Source organism: Malaclemys terrapin, chromosome 1 (assembly GCF_027887155.1).
Source record: "Malaclemys terrapin pileata isolate rMalTer1 chromosome 1, rMalTer1.hap1, whole genome shotgun sequence".
Classification (NCBI taxonomy): Eukaryota; Metazoa; Chordata; order Testudines; family Emydidae; genus Malaclemys; species Malaclemys terrapin.
The window spans coordinates 197841920-197861828 of NC_071505.1; the positions used below are offsets into that span (position 1 = coordinate 197841920).

At 41.2% G+C, this 19909-nt stretch overlaps 1 protein-coding gene across 3 annotated transcripts in view; it reads left to right on the forward strand.

The window, feature by feature from the left end:
- AGPAT3 (1-acylglycerol-3-phosphate O-acyltransferase 3) overlaps positions 1–19909 on the forward strand; it is a 187070-nt gene that overhangs the window by 151884 nt on the left and 15277 nt on the right. For all 3 annotated transcript variants that reach the window (XM_054005249.1, XM_054005239.1, XM_054005258.1), the window contains exons 2-4: positions 4662–4888; positions 13484–13653; positions 13871–14032. In XM_054005249.1, the coding sequence (XP_053861224.1) occupies positions 4711–4888; positions 13484–13653; positions 13871–14032 (510 nt within the window). In that variant the 5' untranslated portion in view covers positions 4662–4710. The remainder of the gene's footprint in view (positions 1–4661; positions 4889–13483; positions 13654–13870; positions 14033–19909) is intronic.

Consider the following 19909-nt stretch of genomic DNA (forward strand, 5'->3'; position numbering starts at 1 on the left):
AGGCTCTACTTTCACAATATTTTATAAGCGTAAGGTTTCCCTAGAGCCGCATCCCAGGTTTCTCCCTAAAGTGTCTTCTGAGTTTTGTCTAAATCAGGTCATTTACCTATCAGTTTTCTTTCTGAAACTGTACAATTCCAACAGGGAGACTGTTCTCAATACTCCAGATGTCAGGAGGGCATTCTAGATAAAACTAAACTATTTCGTAAACCCCCTAGACTATTGGTTTAATTTGCAGACAGATCAAAGGTTCTGCCATTTCTAGCCAACGGCTCTCAGAATAGATTTCTGGGTGTATTATACCTTGTTACAGTGCAGCCAACACCCCGCCCCCCTCCCCAGTCTGGTGTGTCAGCTCATTCAATGAGGTCATAATCTACATCTGTGGCTCTACTTAAAAAGTCCCAGTTTCTGAGCTCTGCAGAACAGCTACATGGTCTTCGGTACATCCCTTCTCCAGACACTATGCCTTAGTGAATGCCTCCAGATGTGATACAGCAGTTGGCAGTGCAGCTCTTTCCTTTGTAACGGCCTTTACTCTTAAGCTCCCCACCCTGCTTATGGGAATACTGTTTGGGAGTCACCGGAAGTGGAGCGCCCATAGGGACACTATACAAAGAAGAAAGAGAGGTTACTCACCCTGTGCAGTAACTGTAGTTCTTTCAGATGTGTGTCCCTATGGGTGATCCATTACCCACCCTCCTTCCCCTCTGTTTTGGAGTTTCCTTCTGAGACTCAGTGATGGTCAAGGTACTGAGGGCTGTTCACTCGCACAGCCTGATATAGTCTTGGTGCAGGGCATGAGAATATCAACAGTGCAGGCATGGGCCAAATGGATACTGCTAATGAAATTCTCCGATAGAAGGCATGTGGGGCACACATGCACCTGAAGGGGAGCATCCATAGGGGGACACATCTCGAAGAACTACAGTTACTGCACAGGGTGAGTAACCTCTCTGTTCTCAGGGCTGCAGTAATATTCACTGTATTTGCAGTCCTGAAGTGCACTGGGGCACAGTGTACCCCAGCAGAGCTGGGCTCTGTGCATGCCAGTAGTATAGGCTCCCTAAATCACGCCTTACACATATAGAGACTTCCGGCAGCTGCACCTGGCGGAGCAAGATTTGCCTTTTTGTGTCTATAGTATTGCAAAGTACTGATCTGATTGACAAATGCTAGAACATCCTAGATTTGGTGCAAAGCAGAGGAAGCGTAAAAGCGTGACTCAACCATTTTATCAGTTGAAAACCTTCAGTGTTATTACTTGGCATTTCCATTTTCTAGTAGTGGTTTCTTTCTGATCTTAAACGGCGCACCCAAAGGGAGGGAGCCGTGTTTCATAGTGCAAGGTAATAATTACTATACTAATAACTGTGATGACATACATGATCATCAGCTAAGCTAACTCTGTATGCGTGTATGAAATGCAAATTGAAATTCTATGAGTGATTATGTGGAGGGAAAAAACAGATTTTTTTTTTTTGGTCTGTCTGTACTGTACTTTGAAAGACAACAGATAAAGGAATGATTTTATCTTTAATCTTGGAAGTGGGGAAGGGCTTGCTTATCACTGACAGTAATTCATACACTAACTTGAAGAATGTTCTAATGAAAAGACGTGACTCCATTGCTGTGTAGGGAATCAGCTGCTCAGTGTCACAGCTCAGCAAATAAGGTGATGATACAGTACACGTGAAGTATATTGCAGCACTTAAGCTGTGTCAGACAATGGTATCCTGGAAACAGGGTTTGTTTGTTTTTTTAATTATGTTGTCCCTTCATCAGATTGTAAGAATTATTGCTAAGAAACAGAACTGTATGCCTGCCAGAAATGGAAACCTTTACAAATACATTTTTGTTTTAGAATTCAGCCTTTTTCTTATAGGAAAAATCTAGGTGCAAGTAGGGTGGGTTTTCCTAAAACACTATTTATTCAACTACTTTGATTTAGCTTAGAGAAATGGCATGAGTCACTATGTGAAAATCTAAGATAGAAGCATTGGTCAGTTTGACATGTTTCTCCCTTTCCTCTATTATGTTTCCAAATGTACTTATGTCTGGAAAATTAAAACCCCCTCAACTCATTTATAGTACAGAAGGCAATGAGACATATTCTAGGGATCAGAAGGAAGCACCTGACAAGTAGGAGTTGCAATAGTTTGTGTTAGTCAGGAAACCAGCATCTTTAGTACAAATGCTGGGGAGTTATAAATAGCAGCATGAATTAAATGAGTGAAAAATGGAGATGTTTCATCAGTTCTTGGCTGTTGGCATGTACTTTTTTTTTTTTTTTTATCATAGGGAACCTCTCTGTCTCTCTCTCTCTCTCTCTCTCTCTCTCATATATATAATCACACACACACACACACACACACACACACACACACACACACACACACACTCACTTAGCACTTCATATCTTCAAAGCATTTCATCACTATTAACCACTTAGGTCAGGGGAGCTAGCGCTCTCACAATGGAAATATTGTGGGGGCTCTGCCCCTGCATAAACTTGTACATACCTGGGGGGAAGCGGGAGACAAGTAGGACGCAGAGAGGCTGGAGCAGGCCACCACAAGGGCTAGGGAGCAGGGAACAGGACCCGGAGGGGCTGGAGTGGCTGCTGCGGGGCCCAGGATTGGGCTGAAATGCTCCCAGGATCAGGTAGGAACCCCTAGGACGCATCTTCCCAACTGGAGCCAGCTGCCTGCCCCTCGCCAAGTCTCAGTACCTCCCCTTACTCCCCCTCCGATCTGTCTGCCCCCCATTTCCAGGCACTGACATAGGTCCAAATCAGCCAGACATTCATATTCATGTGACTTTACCCATTGAATTCAATGGGATGTAAAATTATTCCTATGCGTAAATGTTGGCAGAATCAGGCAAAGACTGGGATGTCCTCTTTGCCTTCTAGGAATAACTCCCACGTTCATTTTCTTTGCACACAACCAGGGTAACCCCCATGGCTTTTTTTTCCTTTGTGCTCCTTTCCTGGTGGCTTTGTACGTAAATGTGCATCTGTTTTGTTGGGTTAGAGCTTAATTTATAGCCTGACAGAGAAATACCTATTTCTTACCTCCTGTCTGGAGGAAAACTTGTTTTTCACCTTTGCTGGTGACTAATAATTATAAATAATGGAGATATCCTATCTCCTAGAACTGGAAGGGACCTTGAAAGGTCATTGAGTCCAGCCCCCTGCCTTCACTAGCAGGACCAAGTACTTATTTTGCCCCAGATCCCCAAGTGGCCCCCTCAAGGATTGAACTCACAACCCTGGGTTTAGTAGGCCAACGCTCAAACCACTGAGCTATCCCTCCCCCCAATACCTCAATACAGACTTTAAAACATATTTTCAGTGTACATATATAACTCCTTACATCGTATCTATATGTACAGCTCACAACAATATTAAGGACCAGGGTGACACCAGCTTTCCTTTTAGATCTCACATGATGTTTTTTGGTGTACAAAAATGGACATACCAGTTTCAGGATGTTCCTGTAACCCCCTTGCTAGTTTGGCATTAAGGACTTCTTGGGTCACAAAGCTGAGAAAGGGAGAAGATAACCGACTTGCCTAAGAGCTGGAATTAGAATTTGGGAATACGGGAGAACCTCAGAATTATGAATGTCAGAGTTACAAATTGACCAGACAACCACGCACCTCACTTGGAATCGGAAGTATGCAATCAGGCAGCAGCAAAGACACACACACACACACAGAGCAAATGCAGCACAGTGTTAAACGTAAACTACTAAAAAATAAAGGAAGAGCAGCATTTTTCTTCTGCATAGTGATATTTCAAAGCTGTATTAAGTCAATGTTCAGTTGTAAACTTTTGAAAGAACAACCATTCCATTTTGTTTAGAGTTACGAACATTTCAGAGTTACGAACAACCTCCTTTCCTGGGGTGTTCGTAACTCTGAGGTTCTACCATACTTGATTTCCATTTCCATTCTTAGTCCGCTAGGCCATACTGCCTCTCTTAGTGCAGCACTGTTTTTTCTTAAGTGAAATTTGTCATAGCGGGAAGGGCCCACTCAGTGAATGGGCCACTGCACTACTCTCTAAACAAAGCAGATGCATAGCACGGCCGCCGTTCTCTCTGTGCTTCTGCAGTGATGGCCTTTTGTGCTTGTTCTGAATAGGTCAATGCGGAGAAAAAGCTTTGGGGACAGGACATGATGGGATCAATGGATCCACACTTACACAGGTGCTAGGCACACCACTCATGTGGCCCAGAGGAGCAACAGCCACTATTCCAGTTCACAGACAGGAATAAGCAGCTGTGGAGGTGCTGCGGTGCAGCCTGCTCTCAGATTCGGGCTTTATTTATTTATTTATTGGTCCCGTCTCAAAGCCTTGTTACTTGAAGTTTGTGTGAAGAGAGGTGAAATTCAGCAGCAGCAGCCAGAATAATTTTTCTCAGTTAAAAACTCTGGTTAAAAACTCTAGTTAACGAGATTCTTACTTAAAGTGATTTGCATCATTGGCTAAATAACGATTACCCCACTGCAAAAAAGACCAGAATAAAAGAGGCCTGGAGGCTGGTGGTTTTCCTCTTCCTGCTGTCAGACAGAGAAATAACACTCTCCTAGATTTCTTTTCCAGAGGCTGGTAACTTTAGTCTCAATGAGATTTTCTTTTCTCTCTCTTTCAGGACAGTTATTCTGAGCGAAGGACCCTGCAAGGCCTACTAAGTGGTTATCATGGGCTTAATTGCATTTTTGAAGACCCAGTTTATAGTTCATCTCCTCATTGGGTTTGTCTTCGTTGTGAGTGGGTTGATCATTAACTTCGTCCAACTATGCACACTAATCCTCTGGCCTATAAACAAGCAGTTTTATCGCCGAGTAAACTGTCGCCTTGCCTATTCGCTCTGGAGCCGTGAGTATACTCTGATGGGGATGAGGTCGTAAAAAATTATTGAGTAGGGTTTGGGTAAATCCTAGGGCTGTCGATTAATCACAGATAACTCACGCCATTAACTCAAAAAAATGAATTGTGATTAATCACACTGTTAAACAATAGTATCCCAATTGAAATGTATTCAATATTTTTGGATGTTTTTCTACATTTTCAAATATACTGACTTCAGTTACAACACAGAATACAAAATGTACAATGCTCGTTTTATATTATTATTTTTTATTACCAATATTTGCCCTGTAAAAATGATAAACAAATTGTATTTTTCAATTCACCTCATACAAGTACTGTAGTGCAATCTCTTTGTCATGAAAGTTTAATTTACAAATATAGATTTTTTTTTTTGTTACATAACTGCACTCAAAAACAAAACAATGTAAAACTTTAGAGCCTACAAGTCCATTCAGTCCTACTTCTTGTTCAGCCAACCGCTAAGACAAACAAGTTTGTTTACATTTACGGGAGATAATGCTGCCCTCTTCTTATTTACAGTGTCACGTGAAAGTGAGAACAGGCATTTACATGGCACTTTTGTAGCCGGCATTACAAGGTATTTACGTGCCAGATATGCTAAATATTCGTATGCCCCTTCATGCTTCGGCCACCATTCCAAAAGATGTGCTTCAATGGTGATGACGCTTGTTAAAAAAATAATGTTTTAATTAAATTTGTTACTGAACTCCTTGGGGAGAATTGTATGCCTCCGGCTGTTTTACCTGCATTCTGCCATATATTTCATGTTATAGAAGTCTCAGATGATGACCCAGCACGTATTGTTCATTTTAAGAACACTTTTTCATTGCAGATTTGACAAAACACAAGGAACGTACCAATATGAGATTTCTAAGGATAGATACAGCATTCAACCCAAGGTTTAAGAATCTGAAGTGCCTTCCAAAATCTGAGGACGAGGCTTGGAGCATGCTTTCAGAAGTCTTAAAAGAGCAGCACTCCGATTCGGAAACTACAGAACCTGACCCACTAAAAAAGAAAATCAGTCTTCTGCTGGTGGCATTTGACTCAGATGATGAAAATGAACATGCATTGGTCCGCACTGTTTTGAATCATTATTGAGCAAAACCTGTCATCAGCATAGACTCATGTCCTCTGGAATGGTGGTTGAAGCATGAAGGGACATATGAATCTTTAGCGTATCTGGCACGTAAATCTCGTGTGACGCCGGCTACGACAGTGCCATGCGAACGCCTGTTCTCACTTTCAGGTGACATTGTAAATAAGAAGCGGGCAGCATTATCTCCTGCAAATATAAACAAACTTGTTTGTCTTAGCGGTTGGCTGCATAAGAAGTAGGACTGAGTGGACTTGTAGGCTCTAAAGTTTAACAATTTTTTTATTTTTGAATGCAGGTATTTTGACATAATTCTACATTTGTAAGTGCAACTTTCATGATAAAGAGATTGCACTACAGTACTTGTAATGGGGGAATTGAAAAATATTTTTTTTTACAGTGCAAATATTTGTAATAAAAAATAAATATAAAGTGAGCACTGTACACTTTGTATTCTGTGTTGTAATTAAAATCAATATATTTGAAAATGTAGAAAACATCCAAAAATATTTAAATAATTGGCATTCTATTATTGTTTAACAGCACGATTAATCACGATTCATTTTTTTAATCACTTGACAGCCCTAGTAAATCCTGAAACATGTTGGAAAAGAGCATCAAGTCAGATGACCAACACACCTATGTGTGACTTCATTGACACTCCTAAAAGGACTGGTAGGTCAAGCCTGTCAATGACCGCCTGCTGCCCTGCCTGGTGGGAAATGACTACACTTTCTCTTCTAAATACCTTCTAGATTCCATGCAGAAATCTCTGTTAATGCAACATTAAAAGGACACAGTCTTCCTCTGCTTGTGCCCTATGTTTTGCCTGCCTTGTCTCCTATCACAAGCAACTCTTTGCCTTTTCTTCCACTGCCTCTTGTGCTCGGTCCTGTGAATGGTACTATGTTGCTCTCAGGATTTATGAGGCCCTACATAGTAGTATTAAACTGGTGCCCCTACGCTCCACTGAAGGAGGTCCCCAGCCAGTGCCGCTGACCCCAGTGTGTCGAGGGGGCATGGCCCCCCCCCCATTGCGAATCCCCAGAACCTCCCCCATTGCTGACACACACCAAGCTTCGTACGCAGCAGATGCTGTGGCAGCAGCTCAAGGCAGGCTTCACGCTGTCACATGGGGGCTGCATCTTGCCAGAGCCCATGGCCATCCTGCAGCCCCTAGCCACTCCTGGCTCACCATGAGCATTTTGACAGGAAGTACCAAGCAGTAATAACAGCAACAATAGTACAAGTGTGTGTGTTAGGGAAGTGTGAGAGACAGTGAGCACACTGTCACTTTAAGTCCCCCCCCCGTCCCTGTTCGGCCTGGATCCCTCCCTCCCCCCGCTGACTCACGTTGAAGTTTCACACCTCCTGTCCTGGCCCCCGCCAGAGACCAAGCGGCGCAGACAGGCAGGGTCCAGGGAGGGACTCAGCTCTGGGCGGCGTTGGGCCAGGCCACCGCGCTGCCAGTGACCGGCCATGCTGCTCTGGGCTCCCCGGGGCTGGGGTGGCAGAGCCGGAGGCTGGAGCCCTCGGCCAGCTGGCTGAGGAGCAAGTGAGGGAGGAGTTGGAGTTGGGGAGAAGCCCGCCGGCCCAGTGCCGGGGAGGGGCTGGAGAAGAGAGAATTCTAGCCGCGGCCAGCGACGGGAAAGGTGCCCCAAATTCTTGGGTGCCCTACGCAGCCATGTATGCTTCATATGCCTAAGTACAGCCCTGGTTGCTTTCCTTCTTCACAACCCTCCCCAAAACTCCCTTCTTTCCCCGAGCCTTACTTCATTGGCCTCCACTCCAGCACTCCTGCTCTCTCCCTGGACTTCGTTCACTATTTAATATGGGGCACAATTTCCAATATGGGTGTCTAATATTAGATTCCTAAAACTGTATTTAGGCACCTTGTTCAGTGGCCTGATTTTCAAAAAGGGCTGTTTACTTTAGTGGGAGCTGCTGGGTGCTCAGCACTCTTGAAAATCAGATCTCTAAGGCAGGTGCCTCAACAGGGATTTAGGCTTCTAACGTTAGATGTTAACGTTTAAGAAATCATGGTCTCAGAATGCTATAAACAAATGTACTCTGTAGCAAGAGCGGTGGAAGCTTCCTAAAAGTAGGGAGGCCACTGTTGCCCACCCCTGCACTGCCTCTTCCCCTGAGGCCCCGCCCCAACACTGCCTCTTCCCCGCACCCCAAGGCCCCACCGCCTGCTCACTCCTCTCCACCCCCTCCCCCATCACCCGCCCTTACGACAGGTAAAAATTGGTGGGGACATGGCCCCCTGGCTCCCCTGTTCCATCGTCCCTGCTCTGTAATATCTAAAATATAGATCAAATGGTGGGGGGGGAGAAAACTGCCAGAGAAAAATGTTGTTTTCAAGCTTATACTTATTTTTTATATTTCACTGTGTCCCTTTAATATATCAGAGGACAGCCCTGCAAACCTTTATTCATTCGAGTAATCGATTGACTTCACTGGGAGAATGGCCTTCCTGTGTCATCAAGGGTTGGTTTGCAAATTTAGGCTCTTAATTTATACAAGAAGTTAATATTAAGCCTGGAGAGTTATCGACTGTATAACAGCTAAAAACAGATGGATAATAGGCATTTTAAAAACTAATCTATTGGCTATATTAAAAATACCATATATTTATGCTCCAAAAGGAACGTAGCAGTCGAGCAAGATCCTAGGTGCAATCCAATTATAGCATTTATGTGTTAGTTTGTGGCTTACTATACATTTAAAATCTGTGAGAAATTAAACTATGAAAGTCAAGGTTTATAATGTAAACACAACCTCAGCCTTAACAGTGCTAATGGCCTGTAATGGAAAAGCTGACAGAACGTTCACTTTAATTGTGGTTTATAATGAAGAAAGTGATACAGCCATATAAACCTAGCAGGGCAAGTATTGCCATTTATAATATGAATAAGGAATACTAATGTATTTCGGGAGTGGAGCTATAGTTTGCATTTCATTCTACATGGTTGGTTTTGGTTACTTACTTAGAAATATTTCTTTTAAGCTGGTGTTTCTCGTGCCAGTTCTCAGCTCAAAGATAATTTAAAAAAAAGCAAGTTCAATAAAAGCCACTCAGTCCACCTTTGTGCTTTGTAACTTTTTTCTTAGTTTTATGAAGTGTACTTAATATTGTAATACTTCTCCATGGCAACTGTTATGTCATGTGGCTGACATGGGTCATAGTAGGACCGATGGAATCCCAGATACAATACACCTCAGGTGGTTCAGGATAACTGGCAATGGTGCTAGAACAAGAAGAACCAAGCCTGACTTAAACTGCGATCTTGGCATTTGCAGTCACTGTGACAGATATTGCAACTTACTGCAGTACCTGTGTATTAAATTTATGAAGGGTTTATGTATGAATGTGTTCTTCTCCATGGAGGAGGGTTACCACAGTTCCTCCAGGAACTAAAAACATTGGGGGAGTGATCAAGGCGAGTCACTGAGACTAAACAACTCTAGGGAGGTACCACCCCGGGACTGTTTTGCATACACTGGTTCAAAGTGGGTTTTCCAGAGACTCCAAGAAAGAGCTCTTGGTATAAAAAGGCTGAGTTTGAAGTGACACAGGGCCGTCTTTCTGAACCAGCAAACCAACGTTCACATTTGTCCAAGGGGACCAATCCTGTTGAACGATTGGAAGTACTTTGGCCCCATAAGACTGCTTGTTTTTCTTGATATGTTTAGTGTGGGTTTAAATCTGTTCATTTTTTTTATACATTTTTCTCTGTAAAACTTTTTCCGTAAGAATAAATGTCCCTGCTTAGAAAGAACTGTTTGGATTACTGGTAAATCACACCTGTCGTAGTCCTCGGAGTGAAAGCAGAGCCCAGCCACAGGCTGTAAGCAGACTGGCTTACTGGGGATCATGCAGTGTAAGGCAAGGGTCTGTGCAGCCTTAAAACTTCTGATCAGAAAGGAGTGGGACAAGGGTCCCTACCCTGAGACAGGTTATGGCAGGAGTTCTGAAAGCTGAGTGGGCACTCTGGAGTGGACTGTGGTGTAGGTCCCGTGAAACTGTGACAGTCGCCATTTAGGGAGAAAACATTTTTTTTTTTTTAACTTTCGGTGTGGGATTACTGAGTAACAGTAAACATGTAACACCACAATGCCATGTTTACAGAATCACTTTTCAAAGTACAGCTGTGCTTTAGCATTAAGGCTACTGCATCCTCAACTCAAGGTATTGAGCTGTTGTTTGTTGCCCTTTGCAGTGAATTTAGAAAAGTGTCAGTCTAAATTTTTTGTTTTGTTTTTTTTGTTTGTGGGTTATTTGGTTGGTTGGTTGGTTTTTTGTCACCAGTTTAACATTAGTTATCAGTTTTTGACTAGAACTCGCTAGCTGTGGTAGCTGTGATATACATTATCAGGAAGATTATTTGGAGTGGAAGTCATTCACACATGTACTTAATTTTAGGAGGCTTGAATCTCTTGCTCTAACACATCTTAACTAAATGGTCAGTATGGTGCTTTGGCGAATACCACCTTCCTGTGGTAAAGCAGTACTGGAGTTTCTGTCAGGCTCCCTACAAAGAGAAAACACTTCAGAGTATCTGTATTTCAGGCTTACTAGTGTTAGTGCTCTTCAAATGACTCATGATTCTTAATAGGGCAGTATGCTTAGTTTAGTCCAGTTGTAAACAAAATATCTTAAAATCTTGGTATCTTGAAACTACTGTCCTCTGCACTCTAGAGCAGTAGATAGATGTATCCCACTACTCTGGCTTACTTTGTTTCTGGATGGTTGCCCTCTCGGGAGGCAACAAGAGCCCCCCTAGAATCTCTAGAATCCGAGAGGGGTTGGGCTAAATTATAAGTTGTTGTTGTTGTTGTTAAAGTGAAATCTTCTTGTCTCGCAGGCAGTTAGAGCAAGTATCCAAACCATCATGTAAACAACAAACAAGATTTCAGAGAATAGGCCATAGCATTGACAGGATCAGTTTGAAACTAAATATCTGGAGCCTAATCCTTTTTTTAAAAAATTCACCAAAAGAAATAAATGTACATGCATCATATATCAGTGCACTTGTAAAGGACAATCTGCTTCCTCATAGTAACTCCCCTGTTCCCCAACCCTCATATCTCAGTAGGAGCTCCAGGAAAAATCTCGCAAAAATGTTTCTGAGTAAATGGTGGGAATGCTCTCATACCAGTGCATCCACGTCTGGCTCTGTTGAATTTTTGTTCTTTGGAGAGGAGCGCTCAGGTACAGCCTCCATCCTTTTTTTAAGAAAGATTTTTAAGAGCACAGCGTAGAGTTAGATCAGGAGATGTAATAACATTAATCTCCAGAAAGAGATAGAAAGGCAATTTGTCCTGTGTCTAGCATAATTTCTGGCTGCATAAAGGACCAAGTTATTGACTAGTCAGCAGGATTAAGAGTGGGTGCTGTGGAATAACACTCAGAAAGTCATTGAATAATCCTCCAGTAACCTGAGCCCCATATATTAAATCCAAGGACAGCTCCACCAATGGTGGGCCCACTTAGTGACATCCCCCACTTCTTGCATTTTAAACATACTGGACTAGGTCTGGCTGCAAACCTGCTACAGTGAGGGTGGTGGTAGTATTTGTATCATGCCTAAGGGCACAAAATGAGGATCAAGGCAGCATTACGCTATGTACTGTGCAGACATGCAGGAAAGACAGTCTGTCCCAAAGAGCTTGCAATGTGGATATGACAAGACCTGAATGGGTGGATAAGATTTTAAAAAAAGAGGGGTGAGGAGGACAACAGCTACAATGAAATGTAGTCTAGGCATTAATTTATATTGAGTCCCCTGTACAGTTGCTTCAGAAATTTTATAACAACACAACAGGGTTTTATTCCATCTCTTCTATATATTTGACTGTTTAATTCTTTATATAGAGGATGTAATAAGAATTTTACTGATCTCAACAGTGGCTAAGATTTCTTCCACAGGACAGCAAGATAATTCTATTTAAGGTTCACAAATTTGTGCATTAATATATGTTGAAGCACTAAGTTAGTATGGGAGTAGTTTAAAGTATACCAGAGGTTGGTGAATAAACCTCTCTCACTGAAACCACCAAAAATGCACTTAATTGATGCATTTCATCACTTAGAAAATAGGGCTGGCCAGGTTTGAGAGAAACCTGTAGTTATAAATTATGCATCCCTGTTGATATTCTCATTTCCTCCCTTCTTTAAATCACAGTGGGAAAGAGTCAGACTTGACGTACAAGTTACATTAGTCTCTTCAAGCCCATAAAGGGGCCCTGAATAAATGATATATAAGTGAATAGGCTTGTGGATATGACAAGAAAAGCAATTTAGATAATCAGTCCTGGAGAAGCTAACCTCTCTTTGATTAACATTGATCTGGGGTTCTCAATTTTTTTCCATACTCAGACCCCTCTGAGTCTGCCTCATGTCTAGTCTGGATCAAAATTGGACCCCAGCCCATTTAGCAATATGGGAAGGACAGGCTGGAGACCTTGTGACCACCAAGTGGCGACCCCTCACATAGAGAGACACTGCCCCAACTCATCCAGCCAGTGCCTTATGAAACAAAGCTGAAGTTCAAAGCTACGTTAGTGAATGTTCTATTAATGATGGGAATTCTAAATATGCGGAAGAGAAGGAAAGATGAAAAGGGGTGGGTAATGAATGAGATATAAGAGAGAGAGATGAAATGGAGGAAAGGATAGGGGAAACACAGAAATGTAGAAGAAGTGTTAGAGAAGGGAGAGGGAAAGGGATCTCTTTCTCTTTCCTTCTTTTGTAGACTAAATAAAGGAGAAGCAATTTCTCCTTCTGTTCTTACCCAGTAATTTCTCTGGACTCTCCCAGTTCTTCCCCCATGTGTCTCTGACTTTGTGTTGGTAACCCTAATACAGCATTATTACAGTCATGTGTTTAATATTAAAATATACTGCAGAAATTATTGTAGCATTTATCCACTAAAAGCCCATTATATTGGTTTGTTTACCTCAATCAAGCATATTTCATATGAATTCAGTGGAAACATTAGGTTGAGTCTGTGCATAATTTGTGTTCCATCTGGGAGGAGATGTACCCATTTAGTAGAAAGGTCTACTGCTGAAAGACCTGCTTTCAGGTTCGTGTGTGTGTGTGTGTGTGTGTGTGTGTGTGTGTGTGTGTGTGTGACGGGGGGGAGGGGAGGTTGTTGGTGTTTGTGAAATCTTGAATTTACGATGAGCAACAATAACAATCAGGTATTTATCCCGTGGCCTAAATCCTGTTTCAGGGTGATAACATAAATATGAATGCAGGTGATCTGGTGTATGTCAGTCTGAGAACTCATTTAATCTATAATATAATATAAACCAGCAACCTCAGCAGGATGGATTAAAAAGGTGATAAACATTGTAGTCTAGAAAAGTTTGGAATGGGATTGGGATGGACAGAGGATATTAAATGTGTTATGGTTAACCATTACACCTAACCTGTGTCTTTTTTTTTTCTCCCTCCCCACAATATTATTCAGAGTTAGTAATGTTGCTGGAATGGTGGTCAGGCACAGAATGCACTTTATTCTCAGACCAGGCCACAGTGGATACATTTGGAAAAGAACATGTGATCATCATCTTGAATCACAACTTTGAAATTGACTTCTTGTGTGGTTGGACTATGACTGAACGCTTTGGAGTGTTGGGGGTGAGTGATTCTGTGAACTTTCCCTTCATCTTGATTTAATATAAAACTCCTGTGTTTGTTTTTTCTTTGTGATGGGATTTTCAAAAAAACTCCATTGACTTTAGTTTGGTCAGAGCTAGGCCAGTGCTGAGCACTTTTGAAAATCCCAACCTTAGTGCTTTTGTTTAGGTCTGACATATATAAATAATCAAATGTCATTGGGCGGTGTTTCTTCCAGAGTTCCAAAGTTCTTGCTAAGAAAGAACTGTTGTATGTGCCCTTGATTGGTTGGACATGGTACTTCCTTGAGATCGTTTTCTGCAAAAGGAAATGGGAAGAAGACAGAGATACAGTTATTGAGGGATTAAAACGTTTGTCTGATTATCCTGAATATATGTGGGTAAGTGTCTGATCCTTTATAAATAGTGTCTCCTCTGCTTAGAGTGCAGTGATGAAGACTATATTTGTGTGGTGTGTCAGCTTCATACTTAAGAGCGCCGCCTTCTTCCTGTGATTACATTTGAAGCGTATAGCTATATGCCTTGTTGCAAGTGACTTCATTGCACACTAACCAGGCTTCTGATCTGTTATTGGATAGGAATGCCATTTTGAAAATTGTTGGTAAATGTGCATAAGTATTTCTCAAAGTATTTAGCAGTAGAAACCTAAGCTTGTATGTCTCAAAACATACAATTTCCCCCCCCCTTCTAAAAGGATAAAAGGACTTTCCATAACTCTTTTTACCCAAAAAATACATTCAAGTTTTACTACTGAACTTGTGAATCTAGGCTACATTTTCCAGGCTAAACTAAACATATTATTTAAAAAAATGGGTTTTTTTTTTTCTTCAGGAACCTGCAGGGGGGCAATGGGAAGAGAGATTTGCAAAGGTTGCAGATTACAATGGAAAGTTTTTGCATCAGTGCATTCTCTTTCCTCTGTGAAATTGTACAGGCATTTGAGAAACTTGCAAGAATATACAGATGTCTCCAATTGCCTTTGAAGTGTACATCTCCTTTATATATATGCATCCAACAGTTCATTAAGCTCAGTTTTGTGGGGTATATTACAATAATACAACATCATAATTAAACCAGAAAAAAAATTATATTCTGAAAGATACCTTCATGGCTTCACATTTTTGAGCTAATGTATCCATGACTCCTCACCACCAAGAATTTAACTTGATTTGAGTCTATTTAAAAATAAGTTCCATCAGGCTTGAGAACGTGTGCAATGCATTTCAGTCTCCAAATGCAAGCTAAAAGGTTCGTATTGTAAATTCCTTCATGGGCCCAAACCTTATCTCCAATAGTACCAGGCACCACTATAAGAGGTGCTGAAAAGATTTTGGCTCCACATAGCACCTCTCATACCCAATATGTTCCACAATCTTTTACAAAGTGATTAAACTAGCAATCCAGTGGCTGTGTGATCAGATAAAGTTCACAAACAGTGCTGGACAGAAAAGATTTTCAGAGAAGGGAAAAGTTGTTCAGGACAACAGCATTCTCTCCGGCTCCAGCATAATTGTTACTGAAGATTATCTTTTATAGGTGGAGCTAATAGTTTGCATTATAATCCCTGTTGTCAGTTTCCTATGCTTTGACAATCTGGGCTATGCTTGCTCTCTGCCTCAGACTGAATATTTTTGGAATGTTTTAATGAAAATGGGTGTTGCTTCTGCAAATGAGGCTAGTGAAACAGAGGTAGTTTTTGCCAGTGATAACAAAACAGTAAAATTAAATAAAACTGCCTCTTTCAAGAGCTCTATTGCCTCCATTTTGCAGTAGTAACTTGAAATCTGAAAGGGAGATAGTCTTGGGGTCCGTGAGATGTGTTATGTATTCCCTGTGAAATCCACCCAGATTTGATAGAGTTATTATAAACACTCTCTTAAAATCAACATTTGTACATGCTCAGTAAAGCCTGCGAGAAGCTTGCTGGTAAAATCTTTGAACATTCCATCTTCAAAGAGCATGCTTCCACCTCTGTTAAGCCTCCTAAATGGCAGACAGAGAGCTAGAGCTCCAGACAAGGGGTACAGCAATAGCAGCTACATCTCTCCCCTTGGCTTTGGGAAAGGTGCTCTTGTTTGGGAGCTATGAGGAAATTGAGCTCTAGTCTCAGCTCCTCTACTAACCAGTGTTGATTATGTGCCTTTCAGAGTCCTTATGATTGTGCAAGGCCTCATATCCTTTAAGAAGTAGGCAAATATCATTGAGAAACTTCACAAATAAAGCAACTGCTGAGAAGTTGCACAAAGTCACTTCTGGCAGACTTTGGAATTGATATTAGGTTTCTAATATGGCACATCTCATCTTTTTAGCCACACACTCATTCAGAATGAATGTGCCAGATCTATGTGCTTGGCTATGCTCTCTGTAATCACTCGACCACACTCTGAGCAAGAAATAGAAATCAGAATTACTGTCTGCCCCCCGCCCCCCAGCCAGAAATGGAAACCAGCGTTCTTGTTTCCCAACATTTCTCCACTGTCAATAAATAACTGAGTAAGCCACAGGCAAAGTATGTCTCATGTCGCCTTCTAATGGCTGGCCCACATAGAAGATAACAGCCTCCTACTGCTACCACTTATTCTTTTAGCTCAAGTGATAGGTGTCTCGGCTGTCCAGCTAAAGGTCCTGGGTTCCAACCATGCTGATGGTTCAGAAGGTCATTATGGCTCCAGGTGATGGAATTTCTTAGGGGGTTCAGTTTCTTTTCAAAAAGCAGAGGAAATTGTATACAAAAATTTACATTAAAATAACTTTTAGGTTGCACAATCAAGCACTCAAAAGTTAGGAAATGCCAGAATTAAGGTTGTCTGTGCAATCTTCACTGGGTCTCCTTGTGTGTTTGCATTGTGATAGTCTTTAATTACATAATCACATAGTATTTGTTCTACAGTACTTCTGCCTGATTCAGTGCACAGGATGGACAGTGAAGGAGGCAGAGAGTTGCGAGAAGATAAGTTATTATGTTTAAGATGCTGGACTGAAACCCAAGAGAGCTGGGTTCTTCTATTTCGGGCACTGCCACAGATATCCCACATGATGTTTGACAAAGACTTTCATAATGCAAAACCATAATGGTGTTGAATTAATGTTGATTAATAACATCCATTCTGGCATTTCCTAACTTTGGAGTACTTGACTTTGCAATCTTAACATTCATTAAATGCAGCTTTTTTTGTATGTAATATTTATATATACTAAAGAGAAAGGTAGAGAGACAACAGCACTGTTACATAACAGATGTACAGTAACTATAGCAAAATTGAGAGATTGTCTTGGTTTCCCCATTTTTAGCAGGACTTACTTTTGAAGCACATTGTGAACTACAGCAACTAAACATAATTTACTGCTATTATAAGTAGAATCAAATTCCCCTTTTTGGCTTTTATATGATGCAGAGATTTGTGTGCACACAAGTTAGGAATGCAGCAGTGCCATGGAGCTAAAATGAGGCTAAGAAAAGTGGGGAAATAGGTTACAGCCACTCAGAATGGCCAAGAATCCAGAGTTCACCCCTGTGGCGCCCAGAATATGTGCCTGGTGTTGTCTATTCCTATTAGTCTTGCTCCTGGTTTCATTTCTAAGAGGGGAAGGTGTGGGGTTGGCGGCCTGGGAGCCACAGATCTGTCTTCTCTGTATTGTCTTTTTTTTTTTTTTTAAGGCGTGTAGTGGAGAGTTTCAGTCTTTGTCAATAGGTGCCTGGAGTGCAGTCAAATAGGTGATGTAAGGGTGAGTCCATCCAGTCTCCCCTCCAAAAGGAAAATACTTAGATACTTTGGGATAATATATTTGCTTCCAAATGGGCACATATGTCTTTGAATAGCTTTTCTCACTTGCACTACCAGCCCCTCACTTGCTATGACTTTTCAGGATTTTTTTTCTGTAATGCTCTTTCAGTTGTAGTATTAACCTTTTAGACCCTTATGACCTTAAATTTAGTACCAGTACTTTCAAAACTTTACTTTTACATTAACTGGATCAAAATCTGCTTTTCTCTACACAAGTGCACCTTCCACTGGCTTTAGCGAGATTTACATAGCAAGATAGGAAGTATGGCAAAAGACCACCGTGGCTTAACCAGGAGGTTTTCAATGATTTGAAACTCAAAAAAGAGTCCTACAAAAAGGTGGAGACTAGGTCAAATTACAGAAGATGAATATAGACAAATACAAGTATGTAGGGACAAAATGAGAAAGACCAAGGCACAAAACGAGATTAAACTAGCTAGAGACAGAAAGGGTAACAAGAAAACATTCTACAAATACATTAGAAGCAAGAGGAAGACCAAGGACAGGGTACATCCGTTATTCAATAAGTGGGGGGGAAACAATAACAGAAAATGTGTAAATGGCAGAAGTGCTAAATTACTTTTTTGTTTCAGTTTTCACCAAAAAGGTTAGTAGCGATTGGACGTCTAACATAGTGAATGACAGTGAAAATTAGGTAGGATCAGAGGCCAAAATAGGGAAAGAAAAAGTTAAAAATTACGTAGACAAGTTACATGCCTTCAAGTCACCAGGGCCTGATGAGATACATCCAAGAATACTCAAGGAGCTGACTGGGGAGATATCTGAACCATTAGTGATTATCTTTGAAAGACAGGAGAGATTCCAGATTTGTCAAGAACAAATTATGTGAAACCAACCTAATAGCTTTCTTTGACAGGTTAACAAGCCTTGCGGAAAGTGAGGGAAGCAGTAGATATTGTATATCTTGACTTTAGTAAGGCTTTTGCTACTATCTCACATGGCCTTCTCATAAACAAATGAGGGAAATACAACCTAGATGGAGCTACTATAAGATGTGTGCATAAACGTTTGGAAAATCATTCCTAGAGAATAGTTAGCAGTGGTTTACAGTCCAGCTGGAAGGGCACATCCAGTGGGGTCCCGCAGGGATCGGTTCTGGTTCTATCCAATATCTTCATCAATGATTTAGATAATGGCATAGAGAGTACACTTACAAAGTTTGTGGACAATGCCAAGCTGGGAGTGGTTGCAAGTGCTTTGGAGGCTATGTTTAAAATTCAAAATGATCTGGACAAATTGGAGAAATGGTCTGAAGTAAATAGGATGAAATTCAATAAGGACAAATGCAAAGTACTCCATTTAGGAAGGAACAATCAGTTTCACACATACAAAATGGGAAATGACTGACTAGGAAGGAGTATGGGATCTAGGAGTCATAGTGGATCACAAACTAAATATGAGTGAACAGTGTAACACTGTTGGGGAAAAAAAGGAAACATCATTCTCTGATGTAGTAGCAGGAGTGTTGTAAGCAAGACACAAGAAGTAATTCTTCCGCTCAACTCTGTACTGATTAGGCCTCAACTGGAGTATTGTGTCCAGTTCTGGGTGCCACATTTCAGGAAAGATGTGGACAAATTTGAGAAAATCCAGAGAACAGCAACAAAAATAATTAAATATCTAGAAAATATGACCTATAAGGCAAGATTGCAAAAAATTGGGTTTGTTTATTCTGGAGAAGAGAAGACTGAGAGGGGACATAACAGTTTTCAAGTGCATGAAAGGTTGTTACAAGGAGGAGGGTGAAAAATTGTTCTCCTTAACCTCTGAGGACAGCACAAGAAGCAATGGGCTTAAATTGCAGCAAGGGCGGTTTAGGTTGGACATTAGGGAAAACTTCCTAACTGTCAGGTTAAGCACTGGAATTAGTTTCCCAGGGAGGTTGTAGAATATCCATCGTTGGAGATTTTTAAGAGCAGGTTAGACAAACACCTGTCACAGATTGTCTAGATTGTACTTAGTCCTGCCATGAATGCATGGGACTGGACTAGATGACCTCTCAAGGTCCCTTCCTGTCCTATCATCATTCTGTGATCTACATCTTTGTGGTAGAGAAGAGAATTTCCTTATTTTACTTGTTTCTTGTAGCTGAGCTGGAACTTGAAGCTGAAGTCATGTTCATGCATTTTTTAGTATTCCTGTGACTTTTAAAGGAAGAAATGTTTCAGCTGGAATTGGGGGAGGAGGGCATGTGTATGTATGTGTATATCTATAACCTATTTGCTTGATTAGAAAATAAATACATGAACTGATATCTAAAAAGGTGCTTTAAATTTAGTTGCATCTCTGAATATTTGCATGTGTGTTCCACTTTCTTTGAGACCAGGCTCTAATTAGCTGTCTTCTGAAAGCAGATACTGTACAGCAAACTGCTGATTGTAATTCTCAAATAATATGATCTATTATATTCAATTATGCCACTGAAGAGTTGTAGGATGGCTCTGATGCATG